Below are 16342 nucleotides of genomic sequence, written 5' to 3' on the forward strand. Positions count from 1 at the left end.
CAAGACCTGAGCTGAGATCAAGAGTCAGACAGACGCTTAACGGACGGAGCCACTCAGGCACCCCCTTAATATCTTTTTATTATTATGTTTTAATTTTTGTAGTTAATTTTATATATCTTTGACCAGGAATTTGTTTTTGTTTGCTTAAATTGTTATCTCTCTGGGCACTGGAATTACAATGAGGGGAGACAGGCATTAATTCCATACTCAGAGAATTAAATGGAAAGTTGCAACTGGGATCTGGGCTTTGAAAAAGGGGCACACGGGGCTCAGAGAATGCTCAATGGTGACAATGGATCCAGCCAGGCTGGTGATGGAGGGCTTCCCGGAGGAAGTAACTTTAGGACAAAGATATGAAGGGTGACAAGGAATTAATTAGTCCAAGAAAGGAAGGAAAAGTATTTCAGGCAGAGGGAATAGCATATGCAAAGACCTTACAAGTGGGAAGGGCAGGCCCACATGATGGGGTGCATAGAATGTGAGGGAGTGTGTTGTGAGATGTAGCTGGAGGCAGGCAGGGCATGTAAGCAAGTGTAGGAGTTTGGTTGTTATCTAAGAGATAGATCCTTTGAAGGCTTTAATCAGGGAAGTTTATTTGACTAGATTTGCTCTTAGAAAAGTTCACTTTAATTGAGGGGAGGCCAGGGAGGAGGCAGAATGGCCATTTTGGGGGCCTACATTTTTTTTGTTTTGGTCATTAATCTTTGGGCATTAAAGAGGGCACTTGTTGGGATGAACACTGGATGTTGTATGTACGTGATGAATCACTAAATTCTACTCCTGAAACCAATATTATACTATACGTTAACTAACCTGAATCTAAATGTAAAAAAAAAAAAGAATTTTTTTTTTCCAGTTTTGGTAGGAATTTACCTATTTCTATGAAGACTTCAAATTTGTTGGCATAAAGTATTCTCTTTTTTAATTTTAGTAATAATCTTATTCGTGAATATAGCTACATGAAAAGACAAAATCTTCAGATATTTGGCTGTCTTTATCTTTTAAATTTTTTTTAGTGTTTATTTTTGAGAGACAAAGACAGAGCATGAGTGGGGAAGGGGCAGAGAGAGAGAGGGAGGCACCGAATCTAAACCGGACCCAGGCTCTGAGCTGTCAGCAGAGAGCCCGATGCAGGGCTGGAACTCAGAAACGGCGAGTTCATGACCTGAGCTGAAGTCGGTGATTTAACCGACTGAGCCACCCAGGTGCCCTGGCTATCTTTATCTTTTAAACCTCTGTTTTAACTATAGTCACATTATCCTTTTCATTTATGATGTTACATATTGTTTCTTTTCCTTGGCCAGTCTTTTCTAAGATGCATCTAATTTGTCTATTCAGAGAATCAACTCTTGGCTTTGTTGGTCTCCATTGCATTTTTTTTTTTTTATTTTGTTGATTCCATTTTGTTTCTTATCATCTCCTTCCTTGGATTGTTTTGGGGTTTATTGTATTTTTAAAAAATATTTCTTTTGGGAGAAAGAGAGAGTGTGTGCACGTACACGTGAATAGGGGAGGGGTAGAGAGAGGGAGAGAAGAATCCCAAGCAGGTTCCACGCTGTCAGCACAGAGCCCCATGCAAGGCTCGATCTCGCAACTGTGAGATCATGACCTGAGCCGAAATCAAGATGCTCAACCGATTAGCCAGCCAGGCACCCCAGGGTTTACTGTACTTTCAAAAAATTTCTTAGATTGGATGCTTAGGTCATTAATCTGTTCTTGAGGGTATTTGCCTCGTAGCTGAACTCAGCTGAACCACAACTGGTTTTGAGGGAACTGTGGGGTGGGGACCCTCGACATGAAGCAGGACTCTAAAGGCCTAACCTTGGTGCAATTTTGCTTTCTCCCCAAACTACAGTAGAATGATTAGAAAAGAAAAAAGAAAAAAACCATAAAGAGAAGAACCATATAGAGGAATCATTAGCCACAGCGCTTTGGAAGTTGGAAAGTAGATGGATTTAACAGGCCCGAGAAAAACCAAATCACAAACTTGAAAAAGAAGCTGACTTACACCACAAAACCATTAAGAGGCCCTGGAACCAGGCATGCCAGTTATATTGGAGCCGGGCACTTGGGTTAGTGGGGGTGGGGGGGACAAAGGAAAGCTCCTACAAGTTTGCAGACAAAAAGTAGATTTTATGCAAAGGATTATGGTTCAAAATGCATTGGATTTTTCAAATAGCCTCAGCGGAAACCACAACACGATGGAGTAGTGATATGTTTGACATTTTGAAAGAAAGAGTTTGTGGTTAAATTGGTGATAAATATTAGCAAACTAAATCAATGAGAAGAACACGTTAATTATTAACTCCAGGGAAAACAAAATGTTATACAGAAAAAAAAAGGATAAAAAAGATAGCATCCTATACAGCTCGTTTGACAATAGATTCATAGTCATAATGAGGCAAATAATGAATATTGATCGAATCAGAATTATAAATAACTGTATTGGGAGGTTGATGATGGAGGCAGGGAGAGGTATGTACACGTTTTGTGGGATGTGTGTGTAAAGGCAGGGGGTTGCAGAGAGAGAGACCAAATCGTCCCTTTCCATGATGAGAAATCTTTGCATAATGCCAACACCTGAAAACTCAAGAAGTAGCAAATAAACTTGTTCTTTAAAAAAAATATAGTAAATACCAAAAGGACTGAAAACAGCATCTCTGGGACTGAGAAAGGGAGGGGGGCAGGCCGGCAGGGGGGCAGGTAGGGTCGGGGAGGGGCTTCAGGGAATTGCTAATTTTCATAATAAACCCTGTAGAATTTTTCAACTTAAATAATAATCTTCGGGGCGCCTGGGTGGCTCAGTCGGTTAAGGGTCCTACTTCGGCTCGCCATTCCTGAGTTCGAGCCCCACATCAGGCTCTGTGCTGACAGCTCAGAGCCTGGAGTCTGCTTCAGATTCTGTGTCTCCCTCTCTCTCTCTGCCCTTCCCCTGCTCATGCTCTGGCTCCCTCTCTCTCAAAAATAAATAAACATTAAAAAATTTAAAAAAGCAATAATAATCTTTGAAAAGAGACAGAACAGGTTTATAATAGTATTCAAGTATTCCTTTACAATAGTAATTATTACTTGCCCCAGTCTTTTAAAAAACTATGATACAAAACACGTAATTTAAATCTATCATTTTGTCCATTTTTAAGCATACAGTTCATTAGCGTTAAGTCTGTTCACAACGTTGTGCAACTGATCTCCAGAACTTTTTCATCTTGTGCAACCGAAACTCCCTACCCATTCGAGGACAACTCCCCATTTCCCTCTCCCTGCAGCCCTTGGCAAACAAATTCTACTTTCTGTCTCTGAGAATTTGACTACACTAGGTGCCTCGTAAAAGTGGTATCCTACAGTGTTTGTCTTTTTTGTGACTGGCTGATCGCACTTAGCACGAGGTCCTCAGGTTTCATTCCTGTTGTAGCACGTGTCACAACATCCAGGAGGCTTTTGTAGGAGCCTGAGTGGGAGCCAATGGGGGCTTGGACTGGGGATTGGCAACACAGATGGGGAGAAGTAGACAAATCAGGGAGGTTTAGGGGAGGTGGTGAGATGGGGTGAAGCAGTGCTCCTGTTTTCAGCCTTGACCTTCAGAGGGGGCAGTGGACAGGTCAGTGGCACTCTGACTTGTGGGCTCCTTTGGAGGATGTGGGTGGAGGCGAGCCAGGGGCTGAGTTAGGAGCAAAGGAAGTTGAGAAAGGACCTCTTCTTTTGAGGAGACCAGAAGGCACAAAGGGCAAGCAGCCACTCTGGCATCTTTACCCCTTTGGTTATGTCTTCCTACAGAGTACGGACCTCACTTCTGTACTTCCGGGCATCCCAGACCAAAGGCAGGGGGAGGTGTGTGAGAGTCTTGTCCTCTGTCCCTATTCACATACCACCAGACTGGACACCCCGGGGGGTCTCCTCTGTTGCCTCGGGTCTGTTTTATCTCCCCCCCCCTCACCCCCACTCCTATCTCCTCCAAGAAGTTGTGGGTTCTCCCCTCTGAGAGAGAAATTGCAGAGGAGAGAGTCCTGACCCAGACCCCCTCCAGCTGTGTGGCATCTGCTGGGAGCAGGCCCCGCAGCACACCTAGGGATGCTGGGATCAGACGCGAGCCCACCCTTGGAGGAGCAAACAGCACATCGATGTGGCGATTTGAATGGATGCAATGGTGGCTCATGAAAGGGGCCGTTAACTCTATTTGGTTTGTGGGTGGGGGTGTGTCTGTGGGAGGGAGTTGTCAAAAAAAAAAAGGGCTACAGAGAAGGTGGGATTTTCTGGACCTGCGTCTGGGAGGATTTTTATCAGTTTGGAGGAAAAGGTCAGGGAGTCGAGGCCGATAAGGGAATTACAGGCAGAGGGAACACAAGAAACAGGTCCCGGTCTTCAGCTTGCTACCAGCTGGGATCTGCTGAGAGGTCCACAAGGTCGAGGTATACCAGGACTTTGGCATTCATCTCTCTGGCTGGGTAGGGGTGGGGGCGGGGTGGGTGGGTGAGGAACTTACCGCAGGGAAGCCGTTTAGGGTGGTGATAACTAAACGCATTTCCCGCTTTTGGACACTTACTAGGACACTTACTTGGACACTTAACTAGGTGTCCAAGGCCGTTGTGGGAGCCATACGAGTATTCATGTGTGTAAGAGTCCCAGCAGCCTTAGGCACTGTTCGCCTTGAGGGTTCCCAATTTTCCAAATGGGAGGACACCCAAGGTTGCACAGAAAAGCAAGGTAGGATTTGAACTGGGCAGTCTGGCTCCAGATCAACCACCGTCATCTGTTGTTTCCCAGGGCTGGAGGGGATTAGGAAGGAAACCCGTCCAGGAGTCGGCCTCAGGAGTTGGGATGTGGAAGAAGGGGAGGGGCTGGGGGTTGACGAGGGTGAGGGTGGAGACACAAGTCTCCCAGAGGTCCTGGTACCATTCACTGAGCTGTGGAACCGGGACAAAAGAGGGCTTTCCTGGCCTCAGTTCCTCTGTATGTAAAATGGGGACAGAAACACTATGGCAGCGAGCATTGAGGGTGCTCTGTCAACATAGCCTGCCCGTTGCCGCTTCATCTGGGCCCTGCCCACCGTTACACACATGTCTGCTGTCCCCTCTGTCCCCTTCCTGGCTGCCTCTCTGGCACCCTGTGCACTGGGAATTTCTTTCTTGTTTCCTCATAGAGCTAGAAGTGGCTTTGAAGCCTGGCTCTTTAGAGGGAGAGAGGTTCAAGGGATGTAGGTTGGAAATGCAGATGGGTGGCAGGAGCACCTTTTATTTTGGTTCAGAACATCTGAGTGTCTCCGTGGGGCACTCCCCACCCCTGAGAGTGTGTCCTCCCCTTGTTGCAGAGCGGATGTGAAAGCACAGGGTGGGGGGGTGGGGTGTCTGCTGTGAGCCTGGGGCAAGCAGGGCTGGACAAGACTGTCATCTTCCCGCCCTACCCCTGCCATTCCACCAAAATAGAAGGACCGAGGTGTCAGCCCTAGGGAGGGAAGCCTTTGAAGCAGGAAACAGCCTGGGAGGGAAGGCTGAAGGAAGCAAGTGTGTTAATATTCACAGGGCAGCAGCGGTCATCCCTGGGTTTTCTGTGTTTCCACGGCAAGCAGACAATCACCGGCCTCGCTCAGCGATCTCAGGGCCTGGGAGGCAAGGCCTGGGCTCGGCTTACAAATTGCTGGGTGACTGGGCAACTCACCTCCCTCTCTAGGCCTCAGTTGTCTCATTGGTAGCCTGAGGGACTGTGACTAGGTCCTTGCCTGTTGTGACATTTGTATCCTTGACAACTTGGTGGCCCATCCCTGCCTCAGCATACCCCCTCCTATCACCTGGGTGGCCCGGAGACTCTGGAAAGCAGCAGGGACATAAGTGTTAACGCTGAGGGGTGGTGGGTTTGCCTAGAGCCCCCTCCCTGGGAGGTGGGCAGGGGCAAGAGGGGCGCAGGGGCACATTGAGAGACATTCAACAGTCAGGGGAGCCCAGGCAAGGACCAATGCATTTGGGGGAGGGGGCTGCTGTGTCAGCTGTTAACCCTTTATTCCTGGGGAACCAGCTGCAGGGTCCTGGGGGAGGGCTCAGGGAGTCAGAAAAGGGAACCATGTGGGGGGCTTGGGGCAGGGCATATGTATCGACCGGCATGGAAACGGTTCAGCATTTTGGCCACCGTGTGACTGCACGAGAGACCTGCTCTCTGTCAGCCCTGTGTGTGGAGGGAGGGACGGGAAAGGCTGCTGGGGCCCAGGAGCGGCTTTCTGGCCATTTCCGCCGTCAGAAAAATTCCTTTCACTCAGAGTGGGTGGCAGGTCACTGTTTCCACTTGGTCCAGTCTCCCAAGGCCCGTGGTCACAAGGAAGGGAGGCTTCCTCTCCTCCGCGCCACCCCCCCCACCCCTCCCCGCTCTTTCCACACAGCACTGTGGCTCCACAGCCAGGCAGCACTGGGTCCTCTGTGGCTGCCTCCCTCAGCCCTCTTCCCTCCCCCTGTGGCCCCCATCCTCACTCGTACCCCCCCATCGCCCAGACAGGGACCCTTCCCCTTGGTTCTGCCTGTCTGGCAGAGGAGAAAGTTGAGGTGGAGTTGCAGGGTGGGGGCGGCAGGAGCAGGTGCAGCTGAAGGGCAGCTGGTGGGGAGGGAGACCCCGGATTCTTGGTGCAGGGCCCCTTCTCTGCCTGCTGCCCCGACTTCCCCGTGCGGCAATTTCACTTTCTATTTTAAACAGTTTGGGTTGGCTGCTTCCCTGCCTTCCTGCTGGGTGTTTATAGTGAGGAAAGTAATTGGTAATATTTGCACAGATGTGCTAGCGCGGCAGCTCATCACGGGCACCTTTACCCGGGGGACCCTCCCTGCCCCCAGCCTCTTTCTGCCAGCCTGAGGAGCCACCCTGCAGGGGGTAACGGCAACAGCAAACTCCCCCCTCTCCCAGGAGCCTCAGGCGCTGAGGCTCAGGCCGAGAAAGCGCCCTAGGCGCACCCAGAGGCAGGCCTCAGCTTGACCTGGGAGGAGTTCCTGCCCCTGCTGCAGGGACTGATCAGAAGGAGCCCAGGCTCCGCAGGATGTGCCCTTTCTAAGGGACTGTGTGGGAGGGGAGCCCCTGGGGGCTCCGTTTCTGATTCCATTTTCTCCTGCAGAGCCTGAATTTGCTTCTGGGGTAAGGGAGGGGGTAAAAAGGAGGGGGAGCAGGTGATCATAAGATATCATCTGGCTTCTTCTCCCCTGTCTCAAGGCCTGAAGGCAGCATTCTGGGGGGCTAGGAAGGAGGTGGGGCTCATCTGGGCTGTGAGACAGGGGCCTGGACTGCCCGTGTGTGCTGCCCACTGCCCATTCTGGGGCCTGGCCAGGCTGGCGATGGGGTGAGACTGCACAGCGGGCAGGGCCAGATGAGACTCCTTGGCCACCACGTCTCCTTTACCCCTTACCTGTGTGTGTGCACCTGTGAGTGTGGGCCTGCATATTTGTGCACGTGTGGGCTGTAGCTGTGTGTGTGTGTGTGTGTGTGCATGGCTGCACGCCTGTGCCTACCTGTATGTGTGTGCACGTACGTGCATGTGCCTGCCTGTGCACAGGTGTGCTACATGTATGTCCCACACACACGCATACATGTGCTTTGGTTTGTGTCCCCCCCAGAAGCCGACCCAGACACAAGGATTCAATTGCACATAGATGGCCGCAGATAGCAAAGCAGGGGAGTGAGGAAGAAGGTGGGGGGAGGAAGGCGGCCAGTGAGGGCCGTGGTCGCCAGGGAAATGCTGCCGTGGGCAAGTGTAGGACATGGCTTGGGTTCTCCCAGCCAGAGGGCAGAGAGTTGGGGTTATCTGTCCACCAGCTCCCATCGTCACTGATTGAAGCCTCCTGACAGGGCTGTTGGCTCTCTGGCACTTTGGCCCGTCCTTGGCCTGGAGCCGCAGAGTTCTCAGGGAGCAGCCTTCAATGTGTGGAGGTAAATGCTGAGTGGCGCTAGGTGACATCACGGGGTCTGCTGCTGTGTGGCGGGTGTGGCCAGTGTGGCGGGGGCCGCTGCAGGGGTGGGGGGAGCTGCAGGAAGGACAGGCTTGGTCCTCTAGCCATTGGAGGTGCGTGGCAAACAGCCTCAGGCCAAGCCGCCATGGGGGGCTTCCCCAGCTGGAGAAAGCCTCCTCACCCTAGGCCTCTCTCCTTTTTTGGATGGCCCACACCCAATGACTGTTTGCTGTGGGGGGGTGGGTATAAAGGCCTGGCCCTTTGTCCCAACTTGGGTCAACTCTGAAGGGTATCCTGGCTCCAGACCCCACTGCGTTCAGGCCTGCCTCACAGTCTCACCTCCCCCTGCCCAGATCTGCCTCCTCCTCCCTTCCTCAAATGATATCCCAAGAGCAGCCCCTAATATACATCTGGTGCTAATCTCTGTCTCCGGGGCATCCAGCCCACGCAGCATGTGTGTGTGCAAGAGAGCATAGCTGTGTCTTGCCGGGAGGACATACAGGTGTGGGTGCGCCTGTCCACCTCCCCCAGGGCCCTCCACGCAAGGTGATCTAGACGCCAGGCTGGTCCCTTTGCTGGCCCAGGCAGGCTCCTGGGGGCCTTGGGCGGGGGCAATAGCTACAGGCAGCTCAGTGGAGCCTCAATCACCTGCAAGCTCTTGACCTAGAAGGGATTTTTCTTCAGGTGCGGACCTTGTCTTGTCCTGCTTGGAGTCAAGTGCACGCCATCACCCTACATCCAGGCTACCCTGAGCAGAGCAGTGGTGGGGTGGGTGGGTACTCTGGCCACCCCTCCTCCTGAGACCTTCTTGAGAAGACTGCTGGGGGCCCAGGGCAGCACACATGCAGCTGGAGGTCAGTCTTGGAGGACGGTGGGCTGCAGGCAAAGATGGAGGCAGGCAAGGACATGAAGAGGCCCAGAGGGCACCAGTGTTACAGAAATGTTTATTACAAGGATAAATATATACAATAGGGGGATATTAAAACCACTGATCCTGGGCCTGTGGGACTTCAGGGGATGCGGGGAGTGGAGGGTGAGGCAATGCCTGGTTGGGGAGGGTGATGGGACAAGGTGGGTCAGTGGTCGATCCACAGCCCTGGGCTCTGGATGCAGCCTGGGAATGACCAAGTCCCCAGATCCTGCACAGTTGGGTCCTTTGCTTGAGCCTGGACAGGCCTGCCCTCCCAATATACTGCCCCCCCTAGCTGCCTGGCTGCCTCTAAAATTCTGGATGTTCCCTAGTGGCTGGAGGTGTTGAGAACAGCCCTGATTAGAGATGTCAGTGAAGACGGCTGACCCCTTGCATTCAGAGGTGGGAAAACATCACTGGTCTTTGAGAGACATGTTGCCTCACCTTCTTCTCCGCCGTGGTGGGGTCCTCAAAAATGGCTGTAGTTTGGCTCCAGCCCAGATGCTCTAGGCATAATCCAAATAGTTTGGGAGACTCCTGCCATGTCCCTGTTCATGAATACTAAGGGTTATGGGGAAACAAATCTAGATAAATTCTCCTCATCCCTCTAGACCTTGCTCAAGGAACACCTCCTCCAGGAAGCCTTCTGAACACTGCTGGGCTGCCCAGCAGCCACGCCAGTCCTCTATCCTGCCCCTCGTTTACACTCATGACTCCCCAGGGTCTCTCCTTGCTGCTTTCCCACAGGGCTGGATCTAGGGCCCTGTGCTCAGTGACTGGTGCGCTAAGAACACTCTCTGGGATGGTATTAGCTCAAGACCTCCCAGGAGGAGCCCAGAAAAGGGTGATGGAGGTGAGGACCTGGGGTGGAGCAGGGAGGCCTAAGTTGTCTGGCAATATTGCAGGACCTCTATCATTACATCTGTCTTTTGTTCCTGCGCAAGGAAGCTCTAAGACCCTGCCTTGGGTGCAGAGCTTACGTGCCTGAGACTCTTCTTCTCTATCTAGACTCTATGGTGTCTTACAAGCCCGCAGGAGAGAGCCGGAAAGAGCAAGGGGTCCCTGTGTCTCTATGTATTTCGCTCCGGGTTGGCTGGGGGTCTTGGCCTCATGGGGCCAGAGAGTGGAGTTGGGGAAGCTCAGATTGTCCCCAGTGTGAAGACTCCGATTAGCCAAAAGAACTGGGTCAGGTCCCCTACCCCCAGGTGTCCTTTTATCTCCCAGTAACCTCCTGCTTTTTCTCTGTGGAGAGGCTGGCAGAGTTGGGGAGTGGGCTTCTGGCAGGGCAGGCAACCCTTTGTCGCGGGGGTGGGGGGCGGGGGGCAGAATAGGTTGAGCTCCCAGCCGGCCTCAAGCCAGAGGTAGGTCCTGCCTAGATGGCTTGATGGGCAGCCCTATTCTCTCTTGCTTCCTGACATAGCCTGGGCTAGAGGGTGGTGTCCCAGACTCTGCTCTGGGGCTGGGGGCTGTGGACAAGAAGAAGTGACAGTGAAGCCCTGCAGGCTGCAGCCTGGGAGGCCTCCCCACAACAAGCCAGGATTGTGGGTTGTCTTCAGGGGCCGGGGCTCTCCAGAGAGTCTGCAACCCCAAGCCTCACTGCCTCCTCAGGCGGAGCAGGGGAGCCAGGATGCCAGGCCCTGCTGGCTACTAGCCATGGCCATTCTGGGACATGTAAGCTGCCAGAGCCACCACCACGGCCACATAGAGACCGGCGCCCACGGCGATGGAGAGTGTGGCCAAGAAGAGGGCCCTGCGGGAGGTGGTGCTGGCCAGGCGGAAGTCTCCCTTGGAGATGGCCTTGCTGGTCTAGGGAGAGAGAGGTGCTGGTGAAAGGGGGTGTCCCCACGGTTGGGAACCCAGCCCCAGCCTGCGGGTCTCTGACCCGGTCCTGCGCACGGAGGGTCAAGCCCTCCAGTGGAGGGAGGGAGCAGGAGCAGATGCCCTGGGCCCCTCGTTGCTCTTACCCCCTGGGAGAAGTAGAAGGCAGCGATGCCCAGGGGCCAGAAACAGCAGAGCATGGAGAAGATAGTAAGGCCCAGGTGATCCCTGGGCGGCAGCGCCACGAAGTTGTCTTCACTTTCACTGTCTGTCGACGTCACATCACTCTGCAAAACACGGGTGGGCTTTTGCCACCGGGCCCAGGATCACCAGTGGCAACGATGTGGGGCCACAGGTAGTGTCATCTGCTGCGGGTGGGAGTGTAGGTTGGGCTCGGCCCGCTCTACCCAAAGCCTGAACTGTGGCCCACTGATTCCCTCCTTTGGAATTAGCACAAGCATACAAAGAAAGAATACAAGTGTCAGTGTGCAGGCTTGTGTATCATCGGACAGTAATTGTGAAAGAGGAGAAAGTCTCAACGCCCAGTGACCAGGAGATTGAGTTAATAAGTGAAGGAAGAACATACAATGGGATACCAGGAAACCCTTAAAAATCACCTCGTAGACAAATATTAAATTACGTGCAGCTATACTGAGATATGGTGCTTGGAGGGGAAAATCTGGTTATAAAACTATGTGCAGCAAGATCTTTTGGGGGGAGTAGGGTGGGAGAAAAAGATTGAACAAAAAAAGACTAGAACATCATCGACTAAAATAATAATGTTCTCTTCCAGCGGTTTTCTGTATTTTTAAATTACTTATGTAATTAAGAAAACAAGAATGATAGGGGCGCCTGGGTGGCTCAGTCAGTTAAGCGGCCGACTTCGGCTCAGGTCATGGTCTCGCGGTCCGTGAGTTCGAGCCCCGCGTCGGGCTCTGTGCTGACAGCTCAGAGCCTGGAGCCTGTTTCAGATTCTGTGTCTCCCTCTCTCTGACCCTCCCCCGTTCATGCTTTGTGTCTCTCTGTCTCAAAAATAAATAAACGTTAAATAAAAAAAAAAAAAGAAAAAAAAAAGAAAACAAGAATGATAAATGCTATTACAAAATTAAGCCATTGGAGCACCTGGGTAGCTTAGTCGGTTGTGTCTGACTTTAGCTCAGGTCAACATCTTGCAGTTTGTGAGTTTGGGCCCCACGCTGGGCTCTGCACTGACAGTATGGAGCCTGCTTGGGGTTCGTTCTCTCTCTCTCTCTCTCCATCCCCTCTGCCCCACCCCCACTCATGCTCTCTCTCTCACAATAAATAAATAAACGTAAAAAAATTAAGTCATCAACCCAAGTTTGTGTTTCTCAAAGTATGGACAGAATCTGTGCCAGAAACATAGATTCCTGGGCCCCAAGCCAGGCCCACTGAATCTCAACACCTAGAGGCTGGCCTGGGAATCTGCATTTTAAACACAGCCACTCACCTCCTCCTCCTCCTCCTCCTGGTCATTCTCCTGGCCCTGCTGCTCCTCTTGAACCCCGTAGGACACAGTCTGGATGGTGACATCCTCTTCTGCTTGGCCAGGTTCTGTGGACCGCAGCGTAGGCCCCGCCTGGGGCTCCCTGTTCTCTGTGAAGCTGGTCTCACAGCTGTTTGCCCTGGCTTCCTTGACCTTGTCCCTCCCCAGGAGGCAGGTGGGCCTGTACCAGGCCTCCACAGCCAGCTGCAGGGATCCTGGGTCCAGGAGCTGATGGGTGCGAGCAGAGCCAGCACCACCCAGGAGGTAGGAGTAGAGCTTCTCCTGGCATGACCAGCTGGGCGAAGCCTCGGGGTAGGGGTAAGGGCCATGGAGAGGGGCGGGATTCCGAGGCAGCAAAGGGTTCTGCAGTTCACTCAGACTCTCCATGGTTCTGGGGGCAGCTCCAGGGAGGGGAGCCTGGGCCAGCTGAGCTGTCCTCAGAGAGCCTGATGGGCGAGCAAGACAGATAGATGCTGAGTCCAGGGTGCTGGATGCAGGACGGGAAATGTTTAAGAACTCAGGCCCTCGGACCCTGCCTTTACCACTGGTCAGCTGTGGGACCTTGAGATGGCCACTGAGCTTCTCAGAGTTTCCTTTTCGTAGTCTACAAATTGGGTGTAGCCACAGTACTCACCTCATAGAGTTGGTTCATTCATTTATCCTGTCCACACTTATCGGTTGAGCATCAGCTCCCCACCAGGCACTGTACAGATACTGGGGACACGAAGGTGAGAAAGGCAGGGAGCAGAGAGAGGGAGGAGGATGCACTGTCTTCACGGAGCTCACGGTGGCGGAGAAGACACCTGCCCTGAAGGGGAAGGACAGCAAGGGGCGTAAGAACGTGCAAGGCACAGAACGGACACAAAGGTACAGGGAAGGCTTGGGAGCTGAGATAGAGGGAAGAGGACCAGTTGGCAAGGCAATGGGAGGGGAACACATTTCACGCAGAGGCCTGGATAAGGGATGTTCGCTCTGAGAGCCTGGGAGAAGGCTGGTGCCTCTCAGGGTAGAGAGGGAGGGGTGAGATGAGGTGTGTGGCCAGACCACACAGCCCTGTTTAGGTCTAAGGGGGCTTCAGGGGTCTTGGCAGGAGCGATAGGATAGGGTTTGGGTCCAGAAGTTTCTCATGGCTGTGTGGGGAGAGTGTCTTGGAGAGGGCTGAGCTGATTGTGACACCGATAGGAGGCTTTGCCATGGCTTCAGGTAAGCTGAGGACAGCTGGGACTCAATGGTGAGGAGATGCAGAGAAGGGAGGGGCCTTGGGAGATAATGGCAGGACTTGGTGGCCGGTGGGATACTGGTTGAGGAAGATTTGTTGTAGGGTTGGATGGGACCACGCTTAGCTCAGAGCTCAGCATAGGCCACGTGCTAATTGCTGTCGATTCTTCGCAGAGGAGGATGCTTCTCTCCAGTTATGGTCTTAAGGGGACGCTCCTTAGACTAATCTCCCCTCTAAGGTTAGTTGTGGCTTTGGGAAGTCCTGTGGGATCTAAGCCAGGGCCTCTGGAGCACTAAAGTCTGGACTTGAACATCCCAGCTTGAAGTGTAGACACACTCATGGGCTAGAGCATAGATGCCCACCTGGGAAGGACACACAGTAGGTGCTCAGGGTTGATTGAAGGAGGGAAAGGCAGCCTATAAATGTGTTTACAGCAAAGCCTACACACATGCCGGGGTGTGGCATGTAGAAGTGGGGTATGGAGAAAGGGGGCAGGCCCCCCCAGGGACCCTACTCTCTCCCTCCCAGCCCCATTATGATGCTGAAGGGTGAGAGGGTCATGTCTCGCCCTGGATTTATAATCTGAAGAACGGAGAGTCAGTCTTGGCCTTGATACTTTGGGCAAATAATCATGCCCTTCTGGGTTTCTTCATCTGTAAAGTGCAGATGATAATTCCTCCCCAACCCACAAGGTTGTTCTGAGGATCCAAAGAGATGGCTGATGCGTCATTGTACATTGTAAGGAGGGGCTTCTGTGCCACCCTAGGTCATCTCTGGCCTGATGGTAAAGGGACAAGTGTGGAGAGGGAATTCTGCCCCCAGGGAAGGTTTGTCTAGGCCCCTTCTCCCACCTCCCACTTCCCATCAAGAATTCACAGCCAGAGGGGCGCCTGGGTGGCTCGGTCAGTTGGGTGTCCGACTTTGGCACAGGTCATGCATGATCTCACGGTCTGTGAGTTCCAGCCCCGTGTCGGGCTCTGTGCTGTCAGTTCAGAGCCTGGAGCCTGCTTTGGATTCTGTGTCTCCCTCTCTCTCTGCCCCTTGCCCACTCACACTCTGTCTCTCTCTATCAAAAAATGAATAAACGTGGGGTGCCGGGGTGGCTCAGTCGGCTAAGCATCCGACTTCAGCTCAGGTCACGATCTCACAGTTCGTGGGTTCGAGCCCCGCGTCGGGCTCTGTGCTGACAGCTCAGAGCCTGGAGCCTGTTTCAGATTCTATGTCTCCCTCTCTCTCTGACCCTCCCCCATTCATGCTCTCTCTCTGTCTCAAAAATAAATGTTAAAAAAAATAAATAAAAAAAAAATAAAAAAAACAATGAATAAACGTTAAAAAAATAAAAATAAAAAAGAATTCACAGCCAGAGGCTGGCCATTTCTCTTTCTTCCTCCAGGGAAGTGGTTCAATTCTAGAAAGTTGGTTTTGGGGAAACCTGAAGACAGAGCATGGCCCCAGGAATAATGGGGAATGGGACAGAGTGAGGGGCAGGGAAGGCCCAGGCAAGACCAGGGGGAGGCATCGAGGGTGGGTCCATGGGGGGCCAAGGTCCCTTGGCTGGCCTGCTATGAGGGAGGAGTGAGGGCTGTTGCCTGCCTGGAGGCAAAGGAGCAAGAGAAGGCTATCCTGGCCATGTCTCAGAGGCTCTGAGCCCGCAGAAGTGTGACCTCTGGGGCTGGGGCTCCCAGAATGTCTAACAGAATCCTGGAAGGACCCAAAGAACGGCGTGTGGCCCGAGTGCCCAACTCATCACCCAGGGAGGGCACGGATGGTGCTGGGCTGCCCTACACCTGGGGGCTCTGTTGGCACATTACAAGCAGTTACAAGTTCCATTTGGGCTGTCACCCAGCTGTGGAAGGAGTTTCTCCACATGCAGAGATGGGATAGCAGTTCTTGGGAGGGGCGGAGCTCATAAATGCCAGGGCCTCACTACTTCTCCCTCTTCTTTCCTCTCTATGGGTCAAAATGCAGGGAGCCCCTGGGACTATAATATGTGGACGGGTTCCTTCCTGCAGGTGGGGAGCTTGGAGTACCCAAGCTTGCTGGACTAGGCTGTGCCTGGGCTCCTCTGGGCAGATTCCCAGCGGGACTGGCCTCTTCTGACCCCTGAGGGCAGTTTTTGAGTCCTTGTCGGAGCCTCCCCCACACCAGCAGATGTGACGTGCAGATGTACAATTGAAGGGCACGGGAGCATAAGGCTCATGGGTTTGGGAGTCAGGTACACTGGGATTCCATTCTGATTCGCCCCCATTAGCTTCTTGATCTGGCACCTCGGTTTCCCTATCTGCAATAAGAGGGGCTGGATTAAATGATCGCTGATGGTGGCACTAGCTCTCCATGAGCCCATAGCCTCAAGGAGCCCTGCAGAAGTCAGCTCCCCCACTCCCTGTCCTCTGTCAAGACTCAGGGATAGATGAGCACGCTCAGAATCCAGTGACGTACCACCTTCCCTATCATGGCGCCTCGAGCACATTGAAGGAAGCAAAGGGAAGGCAAGGCATCTCCTTGTCAGATGCACAGTGGAGCCGTAGCACCATCCGGTGGCTTCCCAACTCCCCCTGGGCCGCCACAGCCCTGGTCCTGCCCTCCATCTTGCCCACCCTATGGGATTCTAGGACATGGCTCCCAAAAGTCCCCGGCCTCTCCTCTAGCTGGTCTTAATTAACGCCCCCTCTGCTTACAGCCTCAAGGGTCCCTGTTGTCATCTGCGTAGGCAGAGGTATGTGGGCGCCTTTTGGCAGGGTGTGGTGGGGAGGACCGGCCCCAGGGCCCTCACAGCAGACTAATGCATCAAAGTCACCCTGCCCTATGTCCTGAAGGAGGCATAGGAGGGCTTGGCAATCACCTGTCCGATCCCCCCAGAAGAAAAGGAAGGATCCTTGTGGCCAGGAATCAGGCCCCAGAGCTCTGGAGACTGTAGGGGCACTTGCAGGGGACGTGTCCAGGACAGGAACGGGCAGCTGGGTCCCAGCTCATTCCCCTGT

At 53.1% G+C, this 16342-nt stretch overlaps 1 protein-coding gene across 6 annotated transcripts in view; it reads right to left on the minus strand.

Moving 5' to 3' along the window:
* Positions 1-8840: 8840 nt before the first annotated feature.
* Positions 8841-16342, minus strand: part of SYNDIG1L (synapse differentiation inducing 1 like) — a 59329-nt gene continuing 51827 nt past the window's right edge. For 5 of the 6 annotated variants that reach the window (XM_045448231.1, XM_045448232.1, XM_045448234.1 and 2 more), the window contains 4 exons: positions 12777-12950; positions 12107-12588; positions 10785-10925; positions 8841-10626 (listed from right to left, as the gene is read on the minus strand). In XM_045448231.1, the coding sequence (XP_045304187.1) occupies positions 10468-10626; positions 10785-10925; positions 12107-12529 (723 nt within the window). In that variant the 5' untranslated portion in view covers positions 12530-12588; positions 12777-12950 and the 3' untranslated portion in view covers positions 8841-10467. The remainder of the gene's footprint in view (positions 10627-10784; positions 10926-12106; positions 12589-12776; positions 12951-16342) is intronic. The other variant, XM_045448235.1, reaches the window with a different exon arrangement.

Source organism: Leopardus geoffroyi, chromosome B3 (assembly GCF_018350155.1).
Source record: "Leopardus geoffroyi isolate Oge1 chromosome B3, O.geoffroyi_Oge1_pat1.0, whole genome shotgun sequence".
Classification (NCBI taxonomy): domain Eukaryota; kingdom Metazoa; phylum Chordata; class Mammalia; order Carnivora; family Felidae; genus Leopardus; species Leopardus geoffroyi.